Below are 27,176 nucleotides of genomic sequence, written 5' to 3' on the forward strand. Positions count from 1 at the left end.
CAAAGGAATAGTGGGTTTTTTTTTTTGCTGTCTGCGTACAGAAGTGATGAAGCGCAGGCCGCATCACCACTGTCGATTTCGCAGCCAACAGAGCAGCTAAGGGGGGTGGGGGAACCAAGATATGACGAAACTTTTATCCGTAGCAGCTGAAGGGAGGGGCGCATCAGCTTCCAAAGTACTCGTCGAGAGCACACCGCGCACCCAACGTCAGTGGGAACTCTTCTGGTAGCGAAGACAGCTCGCGGAATTGTCCAGCGGCGGCTCCAAGCCAGCGCGCCACAGCGACACGCAGTGTAAGCTGACCAGAGTAGCCGAAGGGAAGCTGAAAGAGGTCCGCAGTGTAGAGCCAAGGAATGGTGACGTCGCTAACAGGAAGCTCACCGCCCACGATGAAGAGCGAGGCCCGCGCACAGGTGTACGCACAGCCGCTGCGAGCGGAGGGGCGCAACGCACCAGCAACATTCACCTTGCACCACGTCGCCAGGTCATCCTGGACACGGATACGCCAGAGATCGCTAAAGTACAAGGACACGTCTGACTGATTCGCGTCGCCGCCGAAGAGGTACAGGCAGTTGGCGTGCACGGCCAGGGAAGCGGCATACCGGGGAGCGGGGCATGGCGCAAGCGGGTGCAGCCTCACCGCGCGCCACATATTGAGCCTCGTATTGTATTCGAAGAGGGAGTTCACATACTCGCGGTAGGAAAGGGAGCTACGCTCACCGTCCTCAGCGAAGTACCCGCCGAAGAGGTAGATGCAATCCCCTGAGGCCGCAGAGCTACAGCCGCACAGCGAAAGCATGGCAGCGGGCTCGTCGGCCGTGTCACTATCGTGCGAGATGGTCGGCTGGAGATGGAACCACACATTAGTGTGCAGGTCCAGGTACCACAGCGGAGTCTCTCTCGGCGGCGCCGGAGTGCCCATCAGCACGTACATGCGATTGCCTACGACATGCGCGTTGTGAAGACGACGCGCACCAGGTCCTCCCGGACCGGCCTGAGCGTGCTGCAGTACAGACCACCTCCAGGTAGCAAGGTCAAGCTCCAGGACATCATCATACACTACAGGACTGCAGAGGTCTTGCCCACCATACACGATCATCTTGTCCCCATGGATAACGGAAGAGTGTGCCAATCGTGGTGGCACCATGTCGCTGTTTTCAGGGGTCTTTCTCGACCAGCGGCGGCTATCCATGTCGTACACAAACACGTCATTCGCGAAGTTTGCGAGCGATCCCCCGCCAAATAAAATGAGATAGCGATCTTGATAGCTCACCAGCGAGTGGCAGCACCCCGGTGGTGGCACCACAGGCGGTGCTATGGATGGGCGGTCTGCGGAGCCACCGTACAGCCAGCAAAATGGAAGTGCAACCTCCCGGCCCCCGTCGCGTGCGTCACTCGACAGGAGCATTACGGCACTCGAAGCGAGATGTTCAGTACTCGGCAAGCAGAGTTGCCGCTCTGTGGTGTAGCAGCTGTGGCGGCCCAGAACGAGAGAACGAAACCTGAAAAAAAAAGAGACACTTCGCAAAGACTCTGATGCACACGCCACTACCGCTCGACGTTCTACCGCTCTCCCCACTCTGCTCACACTTGCGTGATATCTGTGTATGAAAGTATGGGCCTACGTGAGAAGAGCGAAGATGGCGGAGGGGTTACTTGAGAAGGGAAAAAAGGGCAGCAATATATCCAAAGGAAAAGGCACTCAGAGACAGATGACTTGCTCGCTTGAGTTGGTCTCCACGATGCTGTTCGCTGAGTCGTATCAGATCTCCACAAGAGTATGCGACAGCAAGCACCGTGGGTGTAGCCTCTGAAGAACAGGGAAGAGGGGGGAATAAGGAAAGGGATGAGCTTTGCTCATGTAGAAGGGTACAGAAACAAATGAAGGAAAGCAGCGCTTACCGAGGGGCAGCCACAGTGCGTCAGCAGGAGTGTGAAGGGCAGCCCAGACGGCACTGCACTTGTAGGGACACGCATGCGAGAAGAGAGGGGAAATAAGGCACCATAGTTTTTTCGCTCATTTCCCGCCTTTGCTCGTAGCGAAAGAGAAGAAAAAAGCGGTGCGTCTACCGCAGTGCCGCGACGTGCTACAGACATGGGCGTCCAGGTTGCCTACTTGTATGGATCTTCTCGCTCCACCCTCTCCTTCCTCCTCGGCTTCTTACCTTTGCGTGTGTGTGTGTGCGTGTGGGTGTATTTATTCCCCCCCCCCCTGTGCGGATTACCACGGAATTCGCCTGAAGTAGGACAGATAAAAGTACTCTGCAGTGCATTGAAACGCGTGCTGGAACCCCTCCCCTTTCACATTTCACTCTCTCACGTTCGTCTACATTATGAGCGGCGTTCTTCAGCTTTGAGGTAACGATGTCACCCGACACACACACGAACGCCATACACAGCACGACCTGCTCCTCTGTGAGTAGGTAGTGAGGTTACCGGAGTGGCGAGATTCCCATGCAAGTGGCTGGGTTTTGCTTCAGCTCACCGGTGGCGTCAACCTCAAAAACTGCGCGACAGTGTATCAGCCAGATGTCGGTCCGCCCACGCTGAAGATTACGGTCGTTTCTATGCTCATCTTGAGTCGATGTGTGAAACAATACAGCTGACTCAGGTCGAAGCTTCATTCGATGCCGCCGTGGTCGTTCCGGCCTCTCTGAGCGGCTACGATAGGTGTGTGGTCAGTGGTAGCAGCAATGGACATCTTTGCCTGGAATGCTCGCTGGTTGTAAAGGCTGCAGTGTAGGCTTTCGATTGCCCGCAGCTCGGTTTGTGCAGCGTGATTTGCTGCTAAAGAGAAAAACATCATTGTCTGAACAGTGACAAGTCTGCTCGCTGAGCTCTTGAACGATTGCAGCCGAATGGTAAAGATTTGTCCGTCGAGTCACGTGCGAAAGATGGCCGAGGCCCTTGCATCCCTCAGACCAACTCATCTAGGGCTAATGAGGAGTCCTCCAAAAGCCTAAAACGGTGACATACAAAAACACCGACCACGACCTGATAGCGCACACCGCCATCATACATCAGCCTCTGGACAGGAAAGGGGCAGCAGTGGGCACATACGGGATGGAGCCATTCCACCAGAACCCGGTCTTGGACCCTCACATCTACGGCTCCCCTGGCCTCCACGATGTCGAATGCCTCAGCAGCATCTAAGCGGGTTGTGTGCATAGCGTGCGCGACGCGTGATATGACGCCCATCAATTGGCGTAGTAGGAATTCTGTCCACCTTTGGGCATGGATCAACTTGGCGTCTGCCTGGGAAGAGTTGCGCGCTGCCCACTCTCCGTTCCTTCTTTCACGCACCGCGCTGAAGAAAACGGACGGACAGGAGGCGAGCTGTGGGATGTCTGCGCTGCTGGTTTGTTGTAGCGTGCTCCTGCTCGTGGTGGTGATAGAGTTGACGATCCGAACCCGTTCTAGTACAGTGTACAGAGCGGTCAGGAAGTCGTCCACCTGCCCTTCGCGAGAAGGTGTCATTACATCGTCGATCATTGTGTGAATCACGACTGAAGTCTCTGTCGACAGTGGTAGACATTATCGCTTGGCTTACTGCTGTGCATTAGCTTTCTCCGCTGGGGAATGTCTTCACAGGAGTAGAACTCGCTGTCCGTCTTGAAAATGAACCTATCACACGTCTGTCGCAGTTCGTTCAAACGGGCCGACCACCACGCCTTTGGGGGGAGGACGTCAACTAGTGGCGCCCACTGGTTTCGGGAGGGTCGGCATCAGCCTACTTCCCCTTCCCCCTCCCCCCCCCTTCCATAGCGCGAACGCATCGGTCTGCAACAAAGCCCAAAAGTTGAATGCCCGGTGCCGCGGCGAAAAAAAAAAAAATGGCAAGGAAGGTCCGCCCAAGATCCGTAGGAGGGGGTGAGAAGTTCCAGTGAGCGAGCCGCAGTCGTGCGGTGTGACCGCAGCCGCCAAATGCCTGGCCAGCACCTCCATCACATCATGGTACATCTAGGCCGAGTACCCTGCACGCCGCGCTGCTGCGCCAACGGCGTCGTAAGTGAGAATGTATAGTCGGCCCTCACGCTCTCACGTGCGCACCCTAGCCACAAGCACGTGGCACAGATTGTGGCGGTTGATCTGCTGCGTCAGACTCCTGGCTAGCGCCGCTCATGGCAGCCATCTTGTGAGCGGCTTTGCAGCCCACACGCAGCCGGAGGGCTTTCTCCGTACGTCGCGCATCACAATAAACCTCGGTGCATGTGCCCGCCACCTTAAACCCTATTATTGCCTTTAATACGAAGAGTAAGAAAACCAGTAGAGGACAAAGATTGGAGAGGGTCAGCCAGACATGCAACTCACACGTCTCGTTATGTGTTCCGTCGTGGCAGGGGTCTAGTGTCTCTTGCCTACATTCGCTGACGGTTGCATTGTAAGTGGCGAAGCAGTAGCCTTCGTTGGCGGATGTGGCACGAGAGGCCTTGTGGACTTGAGTTAGCAGTGGTGAAAAGGTGCAAGCATCAAGAGCACTTTTCGTCTGTTATGTGATGATCGCGGTTTCTCCCAGATCTTGTTTAAGGGCCTTGAAACCTTGGCTCGTATGGACACACGCACACGTGGCTCACGGGACGTGCGCCTCAAGCCGAGGTGGACTTGGGGAGAAGGAAGAGCAGCAGTCACAAGGCTTCCACGCAGCGCTGATCTCCCCTGCACCGCCCACTCTCTCCACATTGTTTTCACAGGTTTTTCAGCACCTCCATCCGCTCGTAGTCGTCGTGAGCGGACTGCAGTCGCGTCAGCCACGGTGGCGCGCTTGCGGAGAGCTCTGACACGACACTGACGCAGCGACTCCACATTGCCAGTTGCTCCAAGACTTTCTGGTTTAGCTGAGCGTCGCAGTTAGTGCCGTTGTCCTCACAGGCCTCATCCGCCTCTCCGCAGCCGAGCGACGAGGCAAACTTGTGCTCCTGCCAGCGAGCGACGCAGGTGACAAGCGTCTCAGTCAGGCTGAGTGCCGGCACATGGCCACCTTCGCAAAGCGCCCGCCCACATTCAGCTAGGGTACGCACACGTCGTGCTCCATCGGAAGCAGTGAAAGAGGCGTGCGGCTGCAACAGCCACAACACGAGGGCGTGTAGAGACGGCGCGGTAGCAGGTGATGCGGCGATCGGGTGTACAAAGCGTACCTCCAAAGCAGCGGCCAGGTCGCGCGTCGATGTGTCCTGGCTGTGCGGCAGAGAAAAGAAGCGAGCAATACCAGCCAGCAGCAGAGAAGACTGCATCTCGGCTGGGACCGCAACCGCCAAAGACAAAAAGTGCACGAGTAGATGGGGATGCTGAGCATTCCAGGAGTCCAAGAGCGTCACGAGTGCCTCACCTGCCCATTCCCCTGCTTCGCAGTTGCGCCGCGTGCGCTCCACAACACCGTAGCACACCCAGGTCTCGACCGCCTCAGCTTCCTCCGCAGAGAGTTGAGCTACGCAATGCAGCATGTGTGCGAGCGCCTCGAGGGTGTTCAGGCTTGGGGTGGATACACCACCAGTGGCGAAAAGAACCGTCTGCGTGTACGCGTCTTGGTGCTTAAGGAGCTCCACAGCACTGTCAGGCAGAGCAGCCAGTTTAGCCTCGAGCAGCTTCGCTAGTTCATCTGTGGCAATGCGTTGTGTTGACGCTGAAGGTGGCCCACCAGCAGCCGAGACAACACACTGCCACAGTGTTGACACCAACGGCGTGCTGCGGTCGCGCAAGCGCGCCACGCCGTCCGGCCCGAGACGCCCCGTAATGGCCAACACCACCGCCGCAGTCGCTCTCGCCACATCAATAACAGCGGTAGCACAGTCACTAATGCAATGCTCGCCATTCTCCTGGTATGTGGCGAGTGCATGCATCAGTAGGTCCATCACACGCACAGCGGCACACTCCATCACCCACTCTGCACCAGAAGTCGAAGACACATGCCGCGCCACGCAGCACGGGAGCAAAGCGGACTGAACCAGCAGATCGGCAGGACGAGTCGAGTCCAGCCAATTGAGAACTAAGCTCGAGTTCCCCATGACCAACACGAGCTGCTGGCCCAACTCAGGGGCCGCTGCTTTGATCTCCTCAGCCCCCAGCGTGCCGAGGAGAGCCGTCAGACGCTCGTACGTTGTGAAGACGGCGAGTTGGACGTCGTCGTGGGCAGCTTCGTAGTCCTCGGCATTACTGTCAGTGACCTGTCGCGCCACGTACGCCGCGATGCTCCTCCACTCCTCCTGCGCAAACCCGCTGTGCGTGAGGCGAGTCGCAAGTGCTCTCATGCAACCATGCAGAAATGGCCTTAGTTGGACAACGGCAGCTAACTTCTCTGCGTTGGCCGCGTGCGTCTCTTCCACAAACTCCGCAAAGTCATCTGGGTAATCGTCGGGGTCCATCTCGGGAAGCGGCGCGGGCATCAGTGCCTGGGTCAAGGCACTGATGCCCTCACATACGTGGCACACAGCAGGCGTTGGGGCCGCCGGCGCCTGCAGCAGCTGCGCCAGTCGGTCGGCTGCAGAAGAGAAAAGCCGAAATAGGGGCACGTCACTTGGCTGCTGAGTGACAATGGCCATTGTGGACGCCTCCAGTGCCGCGGCGATGACCCGACTGATCGTCTCCCAGTCCATTGTGGTGGCGGATGAGGGCGAGATGGGCTGTACCACCAACGTCAGCGCACTTGACAGGAGAGCCTCGGCGGCTGTGTTGACAATAGTCTGGCAGCGCAAGACGCTGCACACCACGCTCAACACCTCCTCCGGACACCTCGCTGGTGGTGACGACTCGGCGACAGCGGCACCAAGGCAGCGCAGGCAGTACTGCCAAACAGTGCTCGTGGGCAGCGCCTCCCAAAACGTTGCCGCGACCTCCTGCGGCTCACCGTACATCGCTTCCGACAGAAATCGCACTGCAGCGTCGGTGACACGCACCAGCAGGGGTAAGTCTGCCTCGTCCGTCAGGGGAGACTCTAGTGCAATGGCCAGGTGCTCCTGCAACTGACGGCGCTGCGTGGCACGTCGCACAGAGCCGATTGCTACACGGCGATCTGCTAAGAGGTCAACAACAGCGACGAAGATATGCAGGGCCATGCGGCACTCATCTGCGGACGTGGCATCGCCACCGCGTATCCAAGCGTGCAGTCGTTCGATCAAATGATCCTCGAGCAAGATGAGCAAGCAGGCCACACACTGCGTGAGCTGCCGACGCGCAGCCTCCATAGATAAACTGCGAAGGGCCACCACGTAGAGCTGCAGCAACTCCTCCAACTTCACAGGGCGGCGATCCAGGGGCTGTGCAAGGCGCTCCAGTATCACTTGCACACAGAAGTGCCGATTTAGAACGCTCACAAAGATGATAATCGCAGGGGACGCGCGAGCTGCGGCATCCCCCAGTGCCCACTGCAGCAACTGCGGGGCAAGCGTGTAAGCTGCCGGTGTACCACCAGCGTCCAGGGAGTGATCAATGGCGTGCATCAGCTCCTGGTTCGAAGCGGTGTCGCGGTGGGTGGTGAAGTGCACCACGGCCGCCACCGCAGCAGCGACGTTTACCTCATGGCTACTCATCATGAAGGCATACATTTACAGAGAGAGAGAGAGAGAGAGGCCCAGAGATACCGAGGCAGAAGACAATGAACGGGGTTGAATCGCAGGATGAAGCCACCCTCACAAGCTAACGTCAGTGCAGTGCTGAACGCAGTCGAATGTTGCGAGAAATTACGCCCTTCGCGGGGCTGGGGGGGCAGAAGGGTGCACCGAGGGACGAGAGAGAGCGCGCGCGAAAGGCAAAGCAACTCCCCCGCAGCTAGAGCGCCGTGCGGAGTGAAAAAGGACCTGGGAAGGAGGCGGCAATCACCACCCAAGTTGGGTCTGCCGGTAGGGAAAGAAAAACAAAAGGTGCGTGAAGTGATGATATGCAGGCAGATTGCAGGCATCAAAGGGGGAGGAAGAGGAAGAGTAGGAGAGAAGCGAGGTGAAGCGTGAATGCCCCTCTCTCTCCGCCTGCAACGACTGCGATCGCGTCGAAAGAAGACCCACCTTCTCTCCCCCCATCGCCGAGAGCCGTAATACAACTGGAAACCTTTGCCCACGGTATGTCTGGTAGGGAGGAGCAACAGCATGCGCACCCAACGAGAGGGGATAGATAGAGACACAGCGCAGACATAAAGGCTCTGGGGCATGCGCGGCGGCATGGACGGACACGCACACGCCGGTAACAAAGAGAAGAGCCCACGGGGCAGCATACGGATGTTTAGGAGTGAGTGGCGCACATTAGAGGGAACAAGAAGGAAAGGGGAAAGAGACAACGACAGAGACCCCAATGAGGTCCGAACTGGTGGAAGCGAAAAATCAGAAGACACACGAGCGAGCCTCGAAAACCGTCACACAGAGAGACACACACGGCAACTGTACAGCAAAGACAAAAGGCGCTATGGTCCGGGAGATACGAGGTCTGCCCTCATCCTACTCAAGCCATCACTCTCGCGGCGCGAGTTCACAACAGCGCATGATGCACAACCGTCATCTTAGTCCTTTCCCTCATAACCCGTTTCACATGTGCACTTAGTTTCCCTCCAGTCGGCGTTTCACGGCAGCTTTGCGCTTGCTATACACGCTCTCCAGCACCGACAGGCCCACCATCTCGTCTACTGCCTGCAGTTCCTCCCTCCGCGCCGCCACATCGTCAAAATAGCCCCGGTCGGGTGAGTAATTGGGCCGCAAGTCATCTGGATAATAGTAGTTGAACACAAGAGCGTGCGCGGCCAAGTAGCCCAGTACCACACAGAAGATTGCCCAGTAGTACTCTTTCGTTTCTGCGCCAGCCTTGCCTTCGTGGTCGCGTTGGGTCGCCTCCTCCTCCGCCATCGCGGCCTGTTCATACTGCCCGCGCTCGGTCAGCTTCCGCTTGCGATACGCCAGTTCATCGCGGCTGCTTCGATGCGTAAGGGGGTGGTCCGTGAGTGTGTTGCTATGCATTGAGTCGACGTAGAGAGACGCGGGGGATTGACGCATCTCAAAGATGGCGCTCGTGCGCGTACTGAGGGAAGAGGAGAGGGCAGGGGAGGAGCCACCAGTGGCACACTTGGCACTGCCCGCCCTTGCGGCTGCCTTGGTACAGAGAGGAACACACCGTCTCATACCCTCGACGATGGTCGACGTGGAGCAGGCGGTGGGGGATGGCTGGGTCGACGTTGGATTCACTTCTTGAAATTGCTGAAGTACCCCCGTTACCTAATTCTTCGGCTCGGTAGCGAGCACAGCGGCAGTCGAAAACAAAGCAAGAACGGCTGTAGCAGGTAGTGGTGAGTCGGAAAAGGTCGACAAACAAACAAAAAAAGCGATGCAGTCCGAGAGTCTTGTACTCTTCGCTATCTTGCGGTTCTTGAGGGCGTGGATGCCGTTCCCGCTCGACGCGCATGCGCCTCTCACGCAAGCTGGCACAAGACAGAAGAGCAACCTGACACACAAATGGTAGGAATAAGATTGAGAAATAGGAAAAGGACAATGCCGTGCAGCTGTAGCTGAGGAAGAGCTAGCAGGAAGGCGCACACTTGTGGCTGCGCTGCATGGGGATGGGGATGTGGAGTTAGGAAGGGGCCTCTACACGCGTATATCGCCGGCGCAGGACAGGAGTGGGGAAGATTAAGTCAGATGTGCGAACCTGCCGTCAAGCTGGGGCGTGGAAGGTAGCGCGCGTTTTTCCCTCCTTCCCTCCCCTTTTTTCCGCTATGTCGCACGGGCGGCCGCCGCTGACCACTCTTATCCGAAAGCGCGCGAAAGCATAAACGTGACCTCTTGCGCTGCGCACGGTGCTGGCCGTCACACCCCCGGTCGCATGTGGATTCCACACGGTCACTTCGGTCCCTTAACGAAGCCAGAATAGACGACAGGGAATAGAAAAGAGGGGCGTCCGAAAGATCACACACTGAGACATACACACAGCCACATACAGACATGGTGGAAGAGTTGAGCGGCGGTTCGGGTGGGGTGGGGGGGCAGCACCAGGGAGAAGAAACGCAATGCCCAGCCGCACTGCTCCTCGACCATGCTTGGTCACAACTACACTGAAGTCCTTCTATTACACTTCAGCCCTTCATGTTCTGGAAGACCGACATGGCGATTGGGATGACAAAGTACATCCAGTACTTCTGCAAGAAAGAGCGGTCGTCCACGGGTACTTCCACCTCTGTAGCATCCCCTTCTGCATTGCTCACCTGACGCTTCTCTGTATTCGGCTTCCCTTTCGTGTTCGCTGCATTCTCCGCCTCCACCAAAGCCCTGAGGTCCTCGTAGCGCACCTTCCGTGCCACCTTCAGTGGTTGCACGAGGCCAACCTTGGTGTTCAGATGCACTGTCGGAAACAGTTTCTGCACGACGCTTCGATCGCACTCATCGCCTTTCTGCATCTTCGAGTGGAAAAAGTTCGTCTCACTGCTCACTTGCAGACCTATCAGAGAGGCGTTTGGGCCCGGAACAATCTTAATGTTCTCATGTAGCACCACGGTCTTGCTGTCTATGGCGTCAAAGCCACGGATCAGCGAGCACGGCGTGACCACAACCGTCGGGGCGAACTTGGGTACCGGCTTTCCCTCCTGGTACGGGTACGCGCGGTAGTACACAAGATCGGCAGCGGCAAAGCTGCTACGTTCCTCTCTGCTGAGGCTCACCTCGCCGGCCAGCTGTGTGGAGATACGAGCAGGTGTCTGAGAAGAGAGATGTGAAATGGCGAAGGAGCCGACCTTGGCCCATTCGCCGTCACTGCCGATACGACGTTCCAGCACATAGGACTGCGACGTCGCGTGGGCCACGATGGAGAATACGAGGGCGAGCACGGTCAGCAACAGAGACACCGTCTTCCACAGCGACACCATGACTGCTGGAGGGTACACGGGAGGAGAACTGAGGTAAAGGGGTAGAGAGGAGGGACTTCCTGGCTCGGGAGGGAGAGAAGGGAGGTACTCTAAAAGATTATAGGGTGAATCTGTGTGCGAGAGAGAGAGAGAGAGAGAACACTCAGTACCACTCGCAGGCTACACGCGTGTCTTTACGTAGGAAGATGAGTGCTGTGTGTGGGTGGTCGTGTGTCGGTGGGAAAGATGACTGTAGGAACAGAGAGAAGAGCAAGACGGGAAATAAAGTGGAAGAAGAAAGTGATTTGACGGCGAGTGAGTGTTGCGATGAGCCCGAGAGAGCTCCAGTCTCCAATCTCTCTCTACGCCCCCACCTCTAGACAGAGGGGATCATCGCAGTGAATCTTCCTCGGTGACCTCGTTATCCCCACCCGCACATCTTGCAGAGGAGTGCCTCTCTCTCTCTCCCTCACTCGTGGCAGACGACCATTCTTCACTAGATGAGAATAAAAATAAAAATTTTAGCCGTCTCAGCAACAGACGTCATTAGCGACAAGATACCCCACGTAGCAGCGGCAACAGCAGAAGTACAGGTGCCGAGATGCGCTCCAGCATGTGCTCTTGCTGCTTCACTTTGACTTATGAACGCTGAAAGAACTCGCCGCTGTCGCTGGACTGTTCGAGCCTCTGCTGGGTATCAGTGTATGGTTTGGTATGCTTTGCAAGAGGGGGACTTTGGTTTTGTGTGTGCACTTGCGTGCCTCCTCGTTGCTGAAGCGCTCTGCTCCTACGCTGCTGCATCCTCCAGCGTGGCAGCCTCTTCAGAAATCAGCATCAGCGGAAACACTACCGTGGCATCACCTTGCACACGCACTACCTCCGTATCTTCTCTGAGCAGTCCACATGCCACGTCGTCAGCGAGGGCGCCGGAACTTACGCACCCATCGGCCTCAAGGCCTGTTGTTACCATGACAACAGCATCCATCGACACATTGCGCAGAAGCTGGTGCTTGGGAAGACCGCCGCCGAGTACGATGGCCAGATTATGGCCACTTCCCTTCGCTGCCAGCTTGCGCAAGCGCACAACGTCCACCAGCGGGTCCACGACGAGGCCCTTGTGCGAGAAGTTGTAGAAGTATACCATGTCTCCCATCGAGCCATCTGTGAAGGCTGGCGAAAAGACAGAGATCTTGTTCCGGTAGCACCAGTAGATCAGGCTGGAGGTGCACGTGTCAGGATGGTTCGTTGCCATGGCGGCGCCCATGGCCTCAATGATCTCGGACGGAGCTGTGTGCGTCTTCCAGCGCGATGCCCGCTGCGCCTCGTGAACCGACGCCAGTACGGGTGTGAAGAAGTCCTCAAACCAGCAGTAGTTGTCGTTTGGCACGAGGAGGTTGCCGATGCGGTTGATGCCGCGGCGGCGCAGAGCGCGCCCGTCCAAGTCGAACCGGCCGAGCAGCGTGCTGCCACCGCACTTTATGACGTCCTCCTCAATGCCGCCGGCAGATGAGATGAAGCAGTCCACCAGTCGCTCGCGAGCCAAGTAGACAAACGTGTCGCGAAGACCAGATGAAATCATGTTGGACGTGTAGGCGAGAAAGACACGATCCTCCGGCGAGCGACGGTGAAGAATTTGCTGCACAAGTTGGCGCGCACGGCCAATCTGAGTAGCCTGCAGACCAATTGTGGGCAGGCTCGACACAACAGCGCGGAGAGTCTCCTCCTGCGTCGTGTGCACCAGCGACTGGAAGTCGATGCCATGTACCTGCGCAGAGCGCTTCGTCGGCGACGAAGCGTCACCTGATGCTGATACACTCGCTGATGAATTATCCTTGGCAGTGGTTCCCGTCTTCGTCGAGGTCGATTTTCTACGGGGCGCAGCCAACTCCTTCTTGGCTGGATTGGGCGCTGAGTCAGAGGCAGCCATATGGCGATGTGACCGAAAAGAGGGAGCGTAGCGATGAAAGCGGATCGAGGACGCTAGAGATCTCGCGCACCTGCGCAAAGGGCTTCTCTGCAGTTCTCAAGCGGCAAAAAGAGCGTCTGGCAAGCAAGCAAGACGACTTCAAATCAAACAACACAGAAAAAGACGAAGAACAGCCAGACAACGTCCATTAAGGAGAGGGCGCGCCACATAAAGCTCGGCGGTGGTGACGAAAGGGACGGCAGAAATGGCGGCCTCAGGAATAGAGGACAGTGCGACGCAAAGCGAAAACAAGAGATGTACGGTTCTCGTTTCTGTAGACTGTCCGCTTTAATTGGGAGTGATGCGGGTTCGTGCAAGATGAACCGCTCCGCTGCTCCACAGACTCTTTCAGAAAGCCGGTGAGTAATACAAGAGCGTAGGTGTCAGCCCCGTGACGCTCAGCATCGAACCTGCGTGAAAGGAAACGCACAAGAGGGGAAACGGCGAAAAAGGAGATGCGATTCCGGACAAGCACAAACGCACACACCGTGGACGATATGCAACTGCGTCAGCGTGTGTTTGTATGCGCATGTGCCGCATTATAGAGCAAACGTGGAGATAACGGTGGACTCAGCAGAGTTGCAAGAATAGGCTGATGTGAAACCGTTGTCCTCCGGAGAGAGAGAGGGGTCAACGATACCCTCAGCACTAACCCCTTGGTGACAGCAGCTGTTGTAGCAAGGGAGGTGGTCTGGCGTAGTAATCACTGGCCCGTCGCAGGAGGAAAAAAGATGTCACGCACTAGCCACTGAATCAGTACGTGTGGCGCACACCATCCGCGCGCATCCCCACACAGAGAGAGAAAGAGAGAGAGACGCGCCTCTCCGCAATCCCCACTGGTTCTTCCACACCAGCGCACCGCCGTGCATCTATTTTCCCACATCCATCACTGCAACCGAGTTCGCCATTGTGTACCCGCCCCATTTCACGACGGCGCTGCCGTCACGGTGAGGTCTGTTCGGTACTCGACTTTTCTGTTTCCTCTGTTTGTGGTTTAACGAAGGGCGCAGGGCAGACAAACACACAAGGGACGCACCCACGAGTTTACTCGAGATCGTCGTAACTGAACGCGGAACGGAAGAGAGAGGCCAACACAATACACGACATGAAAGTCGCTATCGAAAAAACAGATCGACCTCCTAAGTGGCTCACCAGCAAGCGCACACACCAACACCCGACATCCGAGACAACAGCAGCCATGCACCATGATCGACGCCCACATCTCACCTACCCGCACAGAGGTGAGGGATCAGGGAAGGGGAGGGGGAGGAGGCGTCGGCAGGTTGATGAGAGTGTACCGTGGCACGCATAAAGAGAGGGAAAATAACGAACAAAACATGCGACACCAGCGCAGTCGAAGGGCCGTTCTTCGCTATGTGCCGGCATTGAGCAGTTCGAACCACTGCCGCATGGCGTCCGCGATGATCTCCGGCAAACTCTGAATGTCGCGGATGATAAGGTAGTAAGGAAAAGGAAAGTCCTCCATGTACGGACGGCGCACCACGCGTCCAGCTTGGAACTCAACAATCTGCATGTCCAGTATCGAGTTCGACTGGACACGCTGCAGTCGCGCCTCACGATCTGCCTTGAGGCGGCGCATGCGCTCCGCAGTGGAAAGGCCCTGCAACGACTTTGCTGTGAGTGGTGCGGCTACGACGGGGGCGGCAGAGGGTCCAGCACCGGGCATAGCGGCGTCCCCCTCAGTTGCTCTGATGTCCAGCAGCACGAACACAACCATCTGGTGGTTCTCCTCAGCCCGCACCATCAGCTGGCGCAAGTCGGCGCGGTTCTCCGTGATCTGACCGTCACCAATGATGAGCATAATCTGCTGCAGCTGCTGTGTTGTAGAGCGGGTCTGGCCGCGCATGCGGTCTCGAGCGTCGTCGAGGTAGCCAAGCGTGGTCTCTAACAATAGCTTCATGTCGGTAGACTTCTGCTCAAACGTAATCTCGCTGAAGAGGCGCGGGCCGCTGTCTGCAAGGAACGGCTCCTCCAGCGGGTGCACCACGTGAGTCTCCTTGCCGAAGCACGCGACTCCGAACTCGCCCACCTCTAGCTGCTGCAGAGCCTTGGCAATGAGGGCCACTGCACGGCAGGATAGCACACCAGCGTTGTTGCACTGCATACTCAGCGAGTCGTCAAGAGCCAACAGTATTTGGTATGTGCGCTTGTTCGGCTTTGTGCGACGCAGCCAGATACGATCTTTTTTGAACTGAGAAGCGATGTACGGAATAACGCGCTTCATGTTGAGCCGCTTGCCGGTCTTGTAGTCTCCCTGGAGCTTATCAGCGAGCGTCGGAGCGAGGATGAGGCGGAGCTGCTCACATAACTGCTGAGAGAGGCCCTGCACCGCAGTCTCTTGCTCCAGCCACATCTGCCGGCCACGCTCAAGCTTCGCGTTCGCTTCTGCCGCAGCAGTTTGGTCATCCTGCTTGGTGCAGTCGTCGTTCTCCTCGTCCTCTGGCGCACTCATGTCCTCAGTGGGGACAGTCGTACGCACCTTCTTATTGGATCTCTTCTTGGATTCTGTCCCCGCCGCCGTCTTCTCCTCCAGTTCGGCGAGCTCCTCTTTGTTCTGGCGACGCTTGCGGCGCGTATCTTGCGGAGTGTCAGCGGACTCATCCTCGTCACCACTCACGTCACTGTGGCTCTCCTCTCTCTCACCCGCATCTGCTTCCGTCGGCTTTGCCTCGGTCTGCTCAGCAGCAGCTAGGCCCTCGTGGTCGCCGTCTTCGTCCCAATCGAATTCTTCCATGTCCTCCTGCCCCTCCACCTGATCCAGTTTCGGTCGCTTCTCCATTTTGGGATCGTCCTGCTCATCCGTCACCTCCACGTGCTGGTTGAGGTTGAGCTGCTGCATCTGACGCTGATGCCGCTGCAGCGCCTCCTTGACGGCATGATACGGATTGTGCTGGGAGCGGGTCTGCTCCGTGTTGTCGTGGCGCTGCGCCTGCTCGTTCTGATCCTGTTGCTTCTTCCAGTTCTGCCCTGCGTCGTCCTGCTCCTGCTTGGTGCCTGGCTGCTCCTCCTCATTGGTGGCCTGCTCCTTTCGAACCTTGGCGGATGTATCCTTCTTCTTGTCTTTTTCCAGGTTCTCTGTGGCCTCGTCGCCCTCCTGATCATCCTGCTGACCACCCTCGTACACGTTCTCGTCGGGCCCATCGCTGGCGTCCTCCACGTCAGATACCTCACCCGCGCCGTCGCCGTCGTTCTGCTGCTCCACTTCCTCCTCGCCAAAATCGCTGCGCTCGGCGTCGGTTGCAGCGTCACTGTCAACGTGATCCTCAGAGGCGGCGTCGCTCTCCTCCGCCTCCGCGTCCGCATCGCTGGAAAGCTTATCATCCCGCGCGCTCTCCTCGCGCTCGTCGCCCTCGGAATCGCTATGCTCGACCGAGTCGCCGCCGCTGCTGCCATCCTCGTCCACCTCACCTTTGGTGTCGTCTCCGACCACGTCATGCTCGCAGGAACGATCCTCATCGGCGTCACGAATTTCATCCGCCTTGTCGCCGAAGCCGCCGGTCTCTTCGTCGTCCTCGCGGTGCTCGTCGCCTTCCGCAAGGTCGTCCTCCGGCACCTCCTCGGCTACGTCGCCGGCATCCTCGCTCAGGTCATCCCTGTCGCCAGCGTCCTTCTTCGACTTTTTGCGCTCCTGTTCCGTGCTGTCATCGACGTCACCCATTTCTCTCTCCGACTCTCCACCTTCCTCGTCATCCTCGCCGTCGCTCTCGCTACGTTGCCCCTTCTGCCCGTTGAAGTCCGTCTCCACATCCGCTGCTTTGTCCTCCTCGCCCTCATCCTTCTCGCCTTGCTGCTGCTCCTCCTCTGAATGCTCCTCCTTATCTTTCATGCTCATGAGCTGGTCCTCGTTTTCGATCTGGTCCGTGACGTCCTTGTCACCTTCACCATCGTCCATACCAGTGCCGTTCTGCTGTTGGCCGCCCTCGCCCTCGCCCTCGCCGTCCTCTGGTTCCTCGTCCTCGGTCTTGCAGAAGCCCTTCTTGAGGAGCACTGTGAAAAGTCGTGCGACGACAACGCCAAAGGAGCACTGCGCCTCCAGCACAGCCGCCCACGCAGCGCGCGCGCGCTGCACCGCACCGCGACACGCACAAAGCAGTTGCAGCAGCTCCGCCCTCTCGCCCACGGCAAGTGTACACACGTTCAGCGCCGCCGGCCTCTTTACACCGACCGCGGTTGTCACACCCTCAGAGTTGGCAGGCGAGGTGAGGAGATCATCGAGTACTGGCATGAGCCTCTGCAATGTCTCGTGAACCACCGCGCTATGTAAGGTGTAGCGAGCGTAGACAGCTGACTCACGCTGCGGCGTACCGGCGTCAGAATCGGAGTCGCTGTGTCCGCACGCCTTCGCCTCTGCGTTTATCGCGGTCGTCATCGATGGCGTCCGCACATCTTCCTCGAGCGCCACGCCCTCACCCTCACCACAGCTGACGAGAGCATCGCTCACTTCCTCGATAGTGTGGCGCAGTCGTTGAGCCCAAGGCTTAGGCAACTGCTCGGTGCGACGCCGCTTTGCCTCTGTGGGGAGCCGTTCGTCCTTCTGCGTCGGGGGTTGCTCATGGCGCGAGAGAACATCAGTCAGGGCGTCGACGAGAGGCTTCGCAGCAGCAGCAATGTGGGCGACACCACACACCTGGATGCGGCACACCACACCCAGCGCGCGGTGCAGCACGTCGAAGTAGGACGTGGAAATGCCAGGCGGCACTGCAGACGTGGTGGAGCGGCGCAGCGGCTCCTGCGAGGCGCAAATAGCCCACAGCTCATTCGAGATAGCCGCCAGCTCGTGCACTAGTCCACGAGCCTCTGAGGTGTTCTCAGCGAACATATGCGGCTGCTGCATCATCCATACCAGGCCACTGCACACGGACTGAAGAAGGCAACCAACCTCGAGAGCGTCATCGAGGAGAACGCGCGACACAGCGTGGCTCACGGCACCTCCATCGGCGTCGTCGTCCGAGGACAAAGTGCTGTGCTGCACGACGATATCCAGCACGATCAGCTGCTCATGTAGGTGAAATAGCTCGCACAGCGTGGCTGCCACGTGCACGGCATTCGCGAAGAGGCTCTCGACTATGCCGGTTCCTCGCTTCGCCTGGGCTGCAGAAAGATCGTGGTGCGGCTTCCTCTCCACCTCGCGCAGCCGCTGCAGCCAGCGAGCAAACCGATACTGCTCCGCCGCAGCGACGCTGAGACGGGCAACTGCGGCTGTCTGGTCGCGGTACGTCTCACGACACCCCAGCAGCGCCACAGTTGTGGAGAACAGGACCTCCCAGGAGCCGACTTGGTTCTCGTGCGTGTGCGGTACGCCGGCCTCAGAGAGTCGGTCGAAGAGTGTCTTGAGGGCCCGCACCTTCATTTGATTTGGTGTCTTGGGCTGCTGGAGGGCCGTCACGTTCTCGATCACCTCGTGAGCGGCGTCTCGCAAGAAAGCGTGGGCCCGGTCGAGGTACACGTTTCCGCTAAGCAACTGGAGCGGTGGATCCTCCGCCGTGGCAACTGCCTCTATGGCTGGGTCATGTGTTGCGGCAGAGACAGCTTTGCCGTTGCGTTTCCGCTTGCTGCCCTGCTTCGCACTCTTGCCAGCAGTCTCCGCCGGCTTGCTTGCTCTCTTTGCCTTCTTGGACTTGGAGTCCACCTTTACCGGCAGAGTAAAACCAAGGGAAGCATCGTCCTCGCACCGTTGCTCCTCAGCCGTGATGACTGCAAGGACTGGGGTTCGCAGTGCCTCTTCCAGGGTGCCGAGCACGCGCGCCATCTTCATATGCGACTTCTCAGCAGTGGCGCGCACGGCGTAGTAGTTGGCGTCTTCCCAGCGCATAATTTTGGCAAACTCCGCAATGTCCTCCTCGATCGACTGCACAGCCTTGTCTCGTTGCTGCTGGACGAGCGGCTCAAATTGGGCAAAGAAGTCGCAGATGTGCAGCACCGTATTAGCCAGCGGAGCGGGCGCCCTCTCTGCCACGAGGAGCTGAAACCCAAATCCCTGTAGGAGGCGGAGTCGCACACTGAAGTCGCCAAAGGTCGCATCCCACATGAACTTCGAGGCATGCTGAAAGGAAGCGCGGCAGCGTCGTAGCATCGGCGTCTCGGCGCCCAACGTAGCTACTGTGTCGCTGTCTTCTCCATCTGACTCGGACGCCGCTGCTTCACCGAGCAGAAGGTCGTAGAGCGTAAACCACTGCTGCGCTGCCTGGAGCTCCAGCTCAGTGCGCTTTGCCTGAAAAACGTGTGCCCAGCAATGCAGCTCCAGCCGACGCCAGCGCAGCACAAAGGAAGAAAGTTCTTTCATGTGGCTCATCAGCGAGACCTCGTGCGACGCGTTGCGCTCCCATTCGTAGCACTCCCGCAGCAGCACCTCGCAACCTGCCATCACCTTCATCAGTGGGGTACTCATCGCCGGAAGTGCAGCAATCCTGTGGCCGATGCGCAGGCACCGCTGCAACGACGGTGTGTCAGGGTACTGCTCGGCAAGTCGCTGCACGGCATCGAGCAACGTCTGCAGAGGGATGCTGAAACGACTCAGCTCGTACACGTCCGTGTCGAGGAAAATGTTGAAGCCAGCCTCCTTCCGTTCCTCCAGCGAGACGGCTGCGCCCCGCATCTCCGCGCTCAGTAGTGAGACACGAGCCGCAAAGCCATTCAGAAGAAGCTGTTCCTCCACTCCCTCAGCCCCGGATGTGCTGCCGCTTGACACCGGAAAGGTATGTAGCTCCGCGGAGAGAGCATCAAAGCGGCGCTGAAACGCGTCAAGCAGCTCGGTGGACTGAGGCAATGCTGCGCTGCATTCACTGGAGCCCGTCGCTGCCTCCTCCAAGCGGCAAGAAATAAGGCGCCAGTAGAAGGTTCGGTGCACCTCGACGAGGTGGCGTAGGTAGAAGCCATTCCGCTCCTTGAAGAGGATGCGGGCAAACTTGGCGCGGCGCCCCTCCAGCTGCTCCTCCGTCTTTTTACTCTCCGACTTCTCTGCCGCGTCGTCCTCGAGCGCGTCGATGCTGAACTCAGCCTCGTAGCTCGGAAATAACTCCTTCAGCTTGCGCATCAGCTTCTCATCGTCGCCCTCAATCACGGTGGCCTTCTCTTTGTACATCACTGCGAGCTGGTCGGCCTGGCGCTCCTGTGCCTCCCACTCCTTGATCTGGCGGAACAGGGAGCGGTACTGGGCGAAGACGTCCTCGATAAAGTGGCAGCTCGTCCCCTGCGGGGCAGTGCCGGAGAGCAGAGAGAGGCACGAGTCCAGGTAGGTGACGCGGTGGCGCAGCAGGGATGAGGTGTGCTGCAGTGGGGGCATCGGCAACGTGTGCACCAGGGGAGATGGAAACTGCAACAATCGCAGCGTGTCGGCACGGCTGAAGAGAGTGCGTGATAGCGCCGAAGAGTCGGCCGAGGCGGCGGCAGCGAGCAGACGGAAATCCGTGGCACAGCTAGCCCGCGCAGCCATAGAAGCGAGCAGCGCCGCCTCGGCAAAGTTCACTGTCACGTCTTCGTAGCCACCGTACTCGGCTAGTAGCTGCATCACCTGCTCGTAAAGCAGGTCACTCCACATCTCCCGGCTGGCAATGATCTCCGCGGCAGCAGCCGCATCCAAGCCACCGGCAGACACCGGTGGCATCTCAAACAAACCGAGCACACGCGCGTCGGAGAGTAGTGTGGTGCTCATCTGGTACAGCTGCCGGATCAAGGTGGCATACTTCATCCCAGTGGAATCTGGGCGAGTGACATACTTGCGCTCTGCCTGCCGCAGAAGCTCCTTCTCCTGTGCACGCAGCGCCAACAGCATCTCACGCTGGGAACTATGGTGCCGGAGCGCAAGCTTCTCGGCCCAGGCAAACGCTCCATCAAGCCGGTCGAGAAGCTCCAGCTCCTCAGTGGCCACCATTCGCTTGCACTCTCGCCGATACATCGGATCCACCGGGGACTGCGGCAGCAGTAGGCGGCACTTGAGGACCCAGAGAAGCGTTACGGCAGAAAGCATGTCTGCACCGTCGCATTCACTGCTTCGGAGTCGGCGCAGAAGAGAGACCATCAGCGTCTTCTGCCTCTCAAGCACCAAAGACGGCATCGGTGCAGCGGATGCAATGGCCGTCTCCGCCTGGCTAAATACGGAGAGTCGAGTGAAGGTCGCGGCAGAGGTATGGGATGGCGGCAGCGGAGTCGGCACGCAGGAAGCAAAGCCTTGGAAGCAGGCGCACAGCACTCCCACCAACTCCCGTTGCGAGTTGGTCGCCCACTCCTCCAGCGGTGAGGCAGCCGCTAAAGGACAGACCTGCAGAAACGTGGTGAGGCCAGCCAGCGCTTGCAGACGTGAGTTATCGGTGCGGCCGATGTCGATGACAGGCACCTGCGCACCATAGCGCACGCACTCCGCCGCGGCCACCGCCCACGCACCGGCAAAGAGGTGACGCGTGCCGGCGACGCCGTGGCGACTGGCAAAGCGACTCACGAGCAACGGCGTCAGCTCCGCCAGGACCTCCGTCGTATCTGCCGGTTTGGTGGTAAATAGCCGGTGCACGCCGCGCCAGAGGGCCAGCTCAAGGTCCGCAAAGAACGGCAAACGGGTTGTGTACGTGTCAGCGAAGGTGACCATCCGAGTCTGCAGTGCAGGGAGAAGGTGATGTACGGAATGCACAGGAGTCTCCGCTGCCACGCTGGCGTATGTGGCTGTTGTGGTGCGAAGGTACAAGAGTTGCTGAAGACATGCAAAGCCTTCGCGGAATGCTGCAGACTCCCAGAGGCGGTGAAGTAGTGCCTTCGACTCGACCACTGAGATCGATTCGGCTGTTGGTCCTGCAACTGGGTCACCTGAAGTCTTCGCAGCGGATGCCGCACTCGCGGCCGTATTCCACGCCTGCAGCAGCTGTCGCTCCTCTGTCGTCGTAATATGGGGAGTGGGCGCATAGCGGTGCAGCGGGGCTTTGCCGCCCAGTAGCGGGAAGGGGAGATCGAGGTGCTGCTGAAGCGAGTCCAGAAAGGTTTTGCCGGCCTTAACCAGCGCCATGGCGTGAGGCATCGGTGGATTCATCTTCTCGGCAGCCTTGCACACCAGCACCGTGTAGGTGACGAGGGGGATGTAGTTGTCGGTATGCACACCGTACTCCTCGTTGGCATGCTGGACCACGAGTCGCGCAAACGGGGCTGCGAGGCGAAGAAGCTGCTGAAACGTCACGGGTGGCACAGCACTCTCACTGTGGTTTGCAAATGCCGCCTGCAGTACGCCGCACAGATGCACCAGGGAGTTGTTCACTAGGGTGGAGCTGACCACCTGCATCCGCGAGCCCCAAAGCGCCGCAAGCACATCCGCGTGAGGACCAAATAGAAGGACAGCACGTGTGAACAGCCCCGCGAGCATCGCTGGCGAGCAAAAGTCCGTCCTCACCACCGATAGAGCGCGCTGGGCAAGTTCAGCTGGGAGGCGGCGACTTATCCACAACCGACGGGTCTCTGTGACTGCGTGGAGAGGAATGCTGTCATTGCACTGCTCCAGGACGAAACACAGCACCAAGTCCCCCAGTCGGTGACGATTGGCGAGGGTGCGCTGCTGTTTCTCCTCCTGTATTCCTGATTCCGCGGCGTCCCTCATGCCACTCTCGGTCCCGCTAGCCAACTCCATAAGAAGCCGCTGCAGCGCAAGAGCAGCACGGCCAACGCGGCGGCATACAAGAGCCTTCGCCACTGGGTCGCTGGCGGCGGCGGCCTCCTCATCCTCGGAGGCATCAGCAGCCGTGTCAAACATCTCATCACCCCAGCCACCCAGCCGCAGTGCGCCCAGCACCTCCACCGCTTCGTCAGCACAATACGCAGTGTTGTCCTCGTCGGTGTCGCCGTCCATCATGCGGCGTAGCAACTCGAGCAGCTTCGGCTTGAAACCAGTCCAGTGTCCACTGCGGTTGTGGATGTAGCGGTACAGAATCAACCTCTCCAAGTCGCCAGCAAGGCTGGTGGGTCGTAGCAGGGAGCTCGTCCGCAGCAGCGTGAACACACTTGGTGCCCCGGCAGACAGTGCGTCGCTGAGCTGCCCAGACCTGGTGTGTTGGGAGTCAGCATGGAAGCCAACATCAACAAACGTGTGGTGGTACCGCAGCAAACGGGAGAGCAAGCACACTGGAGGTGGGCTCAGTGATGTCATAGGAGGGGTCGCTTTGTCTGCGCCCTTGACATCTTGCGACGATACGTGCCGCTCCTGTGCCGCGACGGATGCGTTGGCGCTGAGGGCAAGGCTCTCCGCAGATGGGATTGCCACCGGTGCCACGTACAGCTCAACGGCGCGGTTGCGCATGGCACGCGAGATCTCGCCGTAGCGCGGATTCAGCGTGGCAAAGAGACGGAAGCGAGGGTGCGGCCGAATCACACGCACCTCATTGTTCACGATACCCTGCTCATTCACACAGAGCACACCATTCGGCTCAACGAGTGGGTTAAGTCGATCCAGCACGCTCGCGTTGCAGTAGTTCACGTTATCCAAGACGAGCCAGTGTCCCTGCAACATCGCCTCCAGCACGAGAGAGTCACGCCACTCAAACTCGCCTTGCTTTCCCTCCACCTGATCGAACCCACCCAGCAAGTCCACTGTGTCGCAGCTCGCGGTCATGGAAAAGGTTACCAGCTTTGCCCCAGCAAGGGCGGCGGTGGTGCGCAGCGTAAAGGTCTTGCCGGCGCCGGAGGGGCCAACCAGCAAGGCAAACTGATTCTGCTCAACGCACACAAGCAATGACTTGATAAGATGCGCCTGTGAAGGAAGGAGCATCAACGAGCTGAGTTCCTGTGCGTCTGAGGCACTGATGGCGGCCGTTTCGCGCCGAGTGAGTAGCTGATGAGCAAAATACACGGCACCGTCATGAATAAGGAAGTCAGAGTCGCACCCATCTCCCACGTCTCTTTCCACCTCTGCCTTGGAGAAGCACGACTCGAGCACCAGGCGGCAACGCGCCGCGTCCTCGTCGGTGCGCATGCGCTGAAGAAAAAGCATGTCGGCAAACGATGTCGGTCGCTGACGCGCCTCGTACGACTGCAGAAGTTTCGCCCAGCGCAGCACATCGCGCAGGTTGAACTCCCATGGGCTCCCCCGCAAGCCGTAAGCTCGGCGTACCATCGTGTCGTGCTGCAGTTGGCCCACAAAGTCAACCATGCGCCGCAGCGTCGCCTCTTCGATGTCGGGGCAAACTGCTTGAGCAATCACAATCAGGTCGCTCATCTCGAATGGTTCGACGTGAACCTTGATGAAGCGATTGATGAAGCTGCCAGGCAGGCCTTTTCGGCCGCCACCCTCCAGCAGCGGGTTTTGGCATGCGAACACACGAAAGTCCGCGTGCGCGTGAAACTCCTCGTTCAGTTCAGGGATAAATACTGTGGAGCGGTGGTCGAGCAAGGCGTTCAGGCCCTCCAGCACCGACTGACTCGCCAGGTTGAGCTCGTCTAGAATCACCCACGAGCCCTCCTTCAGGGAGCGCAAAAGAACGCCGTCCGACCATGCGAATTGCGGGCCCTTCACACGACTTCGCTCGTCGCGTAGCTGCTGCCGCTCAAGTTCATCTTCTACCGTCGCGAACGACTCCTTTCCCTCTGCCGCACCCGCGGCCTCCCCCTGTTCAGCGACACCACCAGGACTCGGCAGATAGGTACCAAAGAGGTCCATGATGTCCGTCTGCTCGCTCAAGTTAATGCGCACCACCGACCGACCCAGCGCGCAGCCGAGCGCCTCCACGATGCTGGTTTTGCCAACTCCAGGACTACCCTCCAGGAGAACTGCCTTTTTGACGAGGCTCGCCCGCATCAGCTTGGACAAATTACGTCGCGTGGCCGGGGCGCCAAAGAAGAAACGACTCCTCATAGATGGCGGCAGCTGCGGCTCGGTCATGCTCTCATACACCTCCCAGAAAGGCTTCGCAAGCAGAGCTTTGAAGTCCACCGGCGCGCTCCCGGACTGTTGCAACACCTGCAGAGCCTGCCGCGTGCAGCTGCGCTTCACCACCGCGCACGACGCCTCCGACTGCCCGGTGCCAACCCCGATGCCATCGAGAATGACAGCGTCGAGTCCCTGTAGAAAGGCGACCTCTGGCGGGCATCGGCCATGGGCGGCATTCATGAAAGATACCCAGCTGATGATGTCACGGATACTGATGTGCTGTGGTGATCCCGATGTAGGAGTCAACTGCGAGACGTTGCAGAGAACTGTCGCCATGTGAGGGGCCCACAGAGCCAGCTCCGCCTTCAGGCGACGCGAGAGAATCATGGCCACCTCCGTTACGTCCGTAGTGGGGCGGACGTAGATCTCCGTGAAGCGATTGCGGAGGGCAGGCGACAACTCCTTCTTGCCAAAATCACCACCAGGATTCATGGTTGCCATGACGAGGAACCGCTCATGCGCCACGATGTAGTCGGCGCTGCTCTTCTCTGCCAATGTCACGCTGCGCGATGGCTCCAGCACGCTGTTTAGTCGCTCCAAAACGCTGTCCTCCGTGAGCGAAATCTCATCAAGCACAAACATGTCACCGTCAAGCATGCTCTGTACTAGCGGGCCGTTGCGCCACTCAAACAGCGCCTGATCGCGCCGATCTGGTGGACAGGGTCGCAGACTGCCGAGAAAGTCCGCTGCTTCTGTGTGCTGGTGGCAGTTCAGGATGTGGAGCGGGATGCCAAGCAGTGCCGCCCACAGCTGGCATACTGTGGTCTTACTGCTCCCAGTTTCACCAACGAGCAGGACTGGCTCCCTGTGCTCCAGGCAAACACCCACAATCGTGAATAGGCGCTGCATCGACTCCGTCCAGACGATTCTGAACTCATCAATGGCACCGCCCTCAATCTGAGTAAAGTACTGCTGCACAAACGGCCAGTGCGATGGGCGATAAATGAAGTTGTCCCTCAGGTCCGTCTTGATCACTGACTCGATGACATCTCGCACGATCTGACGCTCGCTTGACTTGCGGCACCGCTCTCCCAAAAGCAGAAAGCCGTGTTCCGCTAGCTGCTGATACGTTACCGGCCGCCGCTCCGCCCACCGAAATAAATCACGAGGCGTGATGAAGCCATGACGACCGGCAAAGATCTGCGAGTTCTGACGATGGATTTGCAGTGCTGTCATCACCTCTACCATTTTATCGGCAAAACTCTGGGGAAGCGAGTAACGGTGACACAAAATAGTGCTGATCTCCGTCGTTGGAATCTCGTCCACAGTAATTTCGAGAAAGCGGTTTCGAAAGGCGCGAGAGAGCATCTTTCGGCCACTGTAAATCCCTGCAGGATTCTGTGTCGCAAAGATGCGAAGCTGCGGGTGAGGCTTGATTGTTTCTTGTGTGTCAGGAACAAACAGTTCGCAGTTGTCATCTAGAAGACGGTTAAGTGCTTCGAGCACGTCGGTCGGCGCAAGGTTCAGTTCATCCAGCACCACCCAGTAGCCGTGGCGAACAGCGTTCACAAGAATGCCGTCAACATAGCGCAGCTTTCCGAGCTCATCAGTGATGTAGTGGCCCAGGTACTCCTGAATCTCGGTGCTGTCGTGGTTGTTGATACGCACAAACTTGTTGCCAGTCAGCTCTGCCAGATACTTCACCATGGAACTCTTGCCTGACGATGTGGGGCCCTCGAGCAGAACCGGGTAATTTGCAAATACTGCGCGGCTGAGATTTTTCAGGTGGTCCTTCACACTGTCGGTGATGATGAACGCCTCATCGCAGTACAGGGACTCAGTGCCAGCAGGAATCCACATGTGCTCGTATGCAATAAATGTTCCGTTCTTCGGGATGGCCGGTAGGGTGGGTGAGCTGGGACGCTTGCCGCGGAAGATGTTCTTCACAATGAGCTGCTCCACGACCACGTGAAACTGGCGTTGAAGGGGGGTCGCAAACCCAAGAAGTAGACCGTCAAACAAGGCAATCGTGAAGCCGTAGAGCGGCGTGGCGCGGCGCACATAGGAGAGAGCGCGTGTAAGCGTGCGCAGACTAAATGATGGTGCTTTCGATTCACCGTCCAAGGAACAGAGCTTCGTTTTCGCATTGCTCACGCAGTCGAGAAAAAAGTCCGTAATCTCATCTACCTTTGCGTCTGCCGTGAGGAAGCCGATGTATTCTTTCACCACAATGCTAATGTCGTTCCGGTTAAACGGCTCGCTCACGTAGTACTCAACGAACCGCGAGCGCAAAGACGGGGGCAAATCTTTTTTACCAACGTCGGTGGGTGGATTCATGTTCGCAAAAACGTGAAAGTTCTTATGGCGCATGATCGGCTCTGAAGAATCCTTGTCCGTGAGAAAAAGACGGTCGACATCGCCAAGCACTGAAGAGACGCGCTCCAGAACCTCGGTAGTAGCCAGATTGAGCTCATCCAGCAGAATCCAGTGACCCTCGCGCCACGCCTTGACAAGAGAGCCCTCCTCGAAGTGAAACGCGAAGTTCGTTT

General features: G+C 58.4%; 6 protein-coding genes and 1 pseudogene across 7 annotated transcripts; all 7 read right to left on the reverse strand.

The window, feature by feature from the left end:
• Positions 1-163: 163 nt before the first annotated feature.
• On the reverse strand, positions 164-1,408 carry LBRM_20_4400 (conserved hypothetical protein; the record flags this gene model as incomplete). Its single annotated transcript, XM_003722945.1, has 1 exon — positions 164-1,408. One exon carries the CDS (start codon positions 1,406-1,408, stop codon positions 164-166), a length of 1,245 nt encoding a protein of 414 aa, XP_003722993.1.
• Positions 1,409-1,688: 280 nt separating this feature from the next.
• LBRM_20_4410 lies at positions 1,689-2,669 on the reverse strand (annotated as a pseudogene). The gene has a single exon. A coding segment is annotated over exon 1 (981 nt).
• A 2,016-nt stretch (positions 2,670-4,685) lies between these two features.
• Positions 4,686-7,526, reverse strand: LBRM_20_4420 (conserved hypothetical protein; the record flags this gene model as incomplete). The annotated part of the gene is made up of 1 exon (XM_003722946.1): positions 4,686-7,526. One exon carries the CDS (start codon positions 7,524-7,526, stop codon positions 4,686-4,688), a length of 2,841 nt encoding a protein of 946 aa, XP_003722994.1.
• A 993-nt stretch (positions 7,527-8,519) lies between these two features.
• On the reverse strand, positions 8,520-8,969 carry LBRM_20_4430 (conserved hypothetical protein; the record flags this gene model as incomplete). Its single annotated transcript, XM_003722947.1, has 1 exon — positions 8,520-8,969. The coding sequence occupies one exon, from the start codon at positions 8,967-8,969 to the stop codon at positions 8,520-8,522; it is 450 nt and encodes a 149-aa protein (XP_003722995.1).
• A 1,073-nt stretch (positions 8,970-10,042) lies between these two features.
• On the reverse strand, positions 10,043-10,828 carry LBRM_20_4440 (conserved hypothetical protein; the record flags this gene model as incomplete). The annotated part of the gene is made up of 1 exon (XM_003722948.1): positions 10,043-10,828. One exon carries the CDS (start codon positions 10,826-10,828, stop codon positions 10,043-10,045), a length of 786 nt encoding a protein of 261 aa, XP_003722996.1.
• Positions 10,829-11,594: 766 nt separating this feature from the next.
• LBRM_20_4450 (putative deoxyhypusine synthase) lies at positions 11,595-12,734 on the reverse strand (the record flags this gene model as incomplete). Its single annotated transcript, XM_003722949.1, has 1 exon — positions 11,595-12,734. One exon carries the CDS (start codon positions 12,732-12,734, stop codon positions 11,595-11,597), a length of 1,140 nt encoding a protein of 379 aa, XP_003722997.1.
• A 1,411-nt stretch (positions 12,735-14,145) lies between these two features.
• LBRM_20_4460 (conserved hypothetical protein) lies at positions 14,146-26,997 on the reverse strand (the record flags this gene model as incomplete). Its single annotated transcript, XM_003722950.1, has 1 exon — positions 14,146-26,997. The coding sequence occupies one exon, from the start codon at positions 26,995-26,997 to the stop codon at positions 14,146-14,148; it is 12,852 nt and encodes a 4,283-aa protein (XP_003722998.1).
• Positions 26,998-27,176: the final 179 nt, after the last annotated feature.

The sequence above is a fragment of the Leishmania braziliensis genome (genome assembly GCF_000002845.2).
Source record: "Leishmania braziliensis MHOM/BR/75/M2904 contig, possible fusion of chromosomes 20 and 34".
NCBI lineage: Eukaryota > Euglenozoa > Kinetoplastea > Trypanosomatida > Trypanosomatidae > Leishmania > Leishmania braziliensis.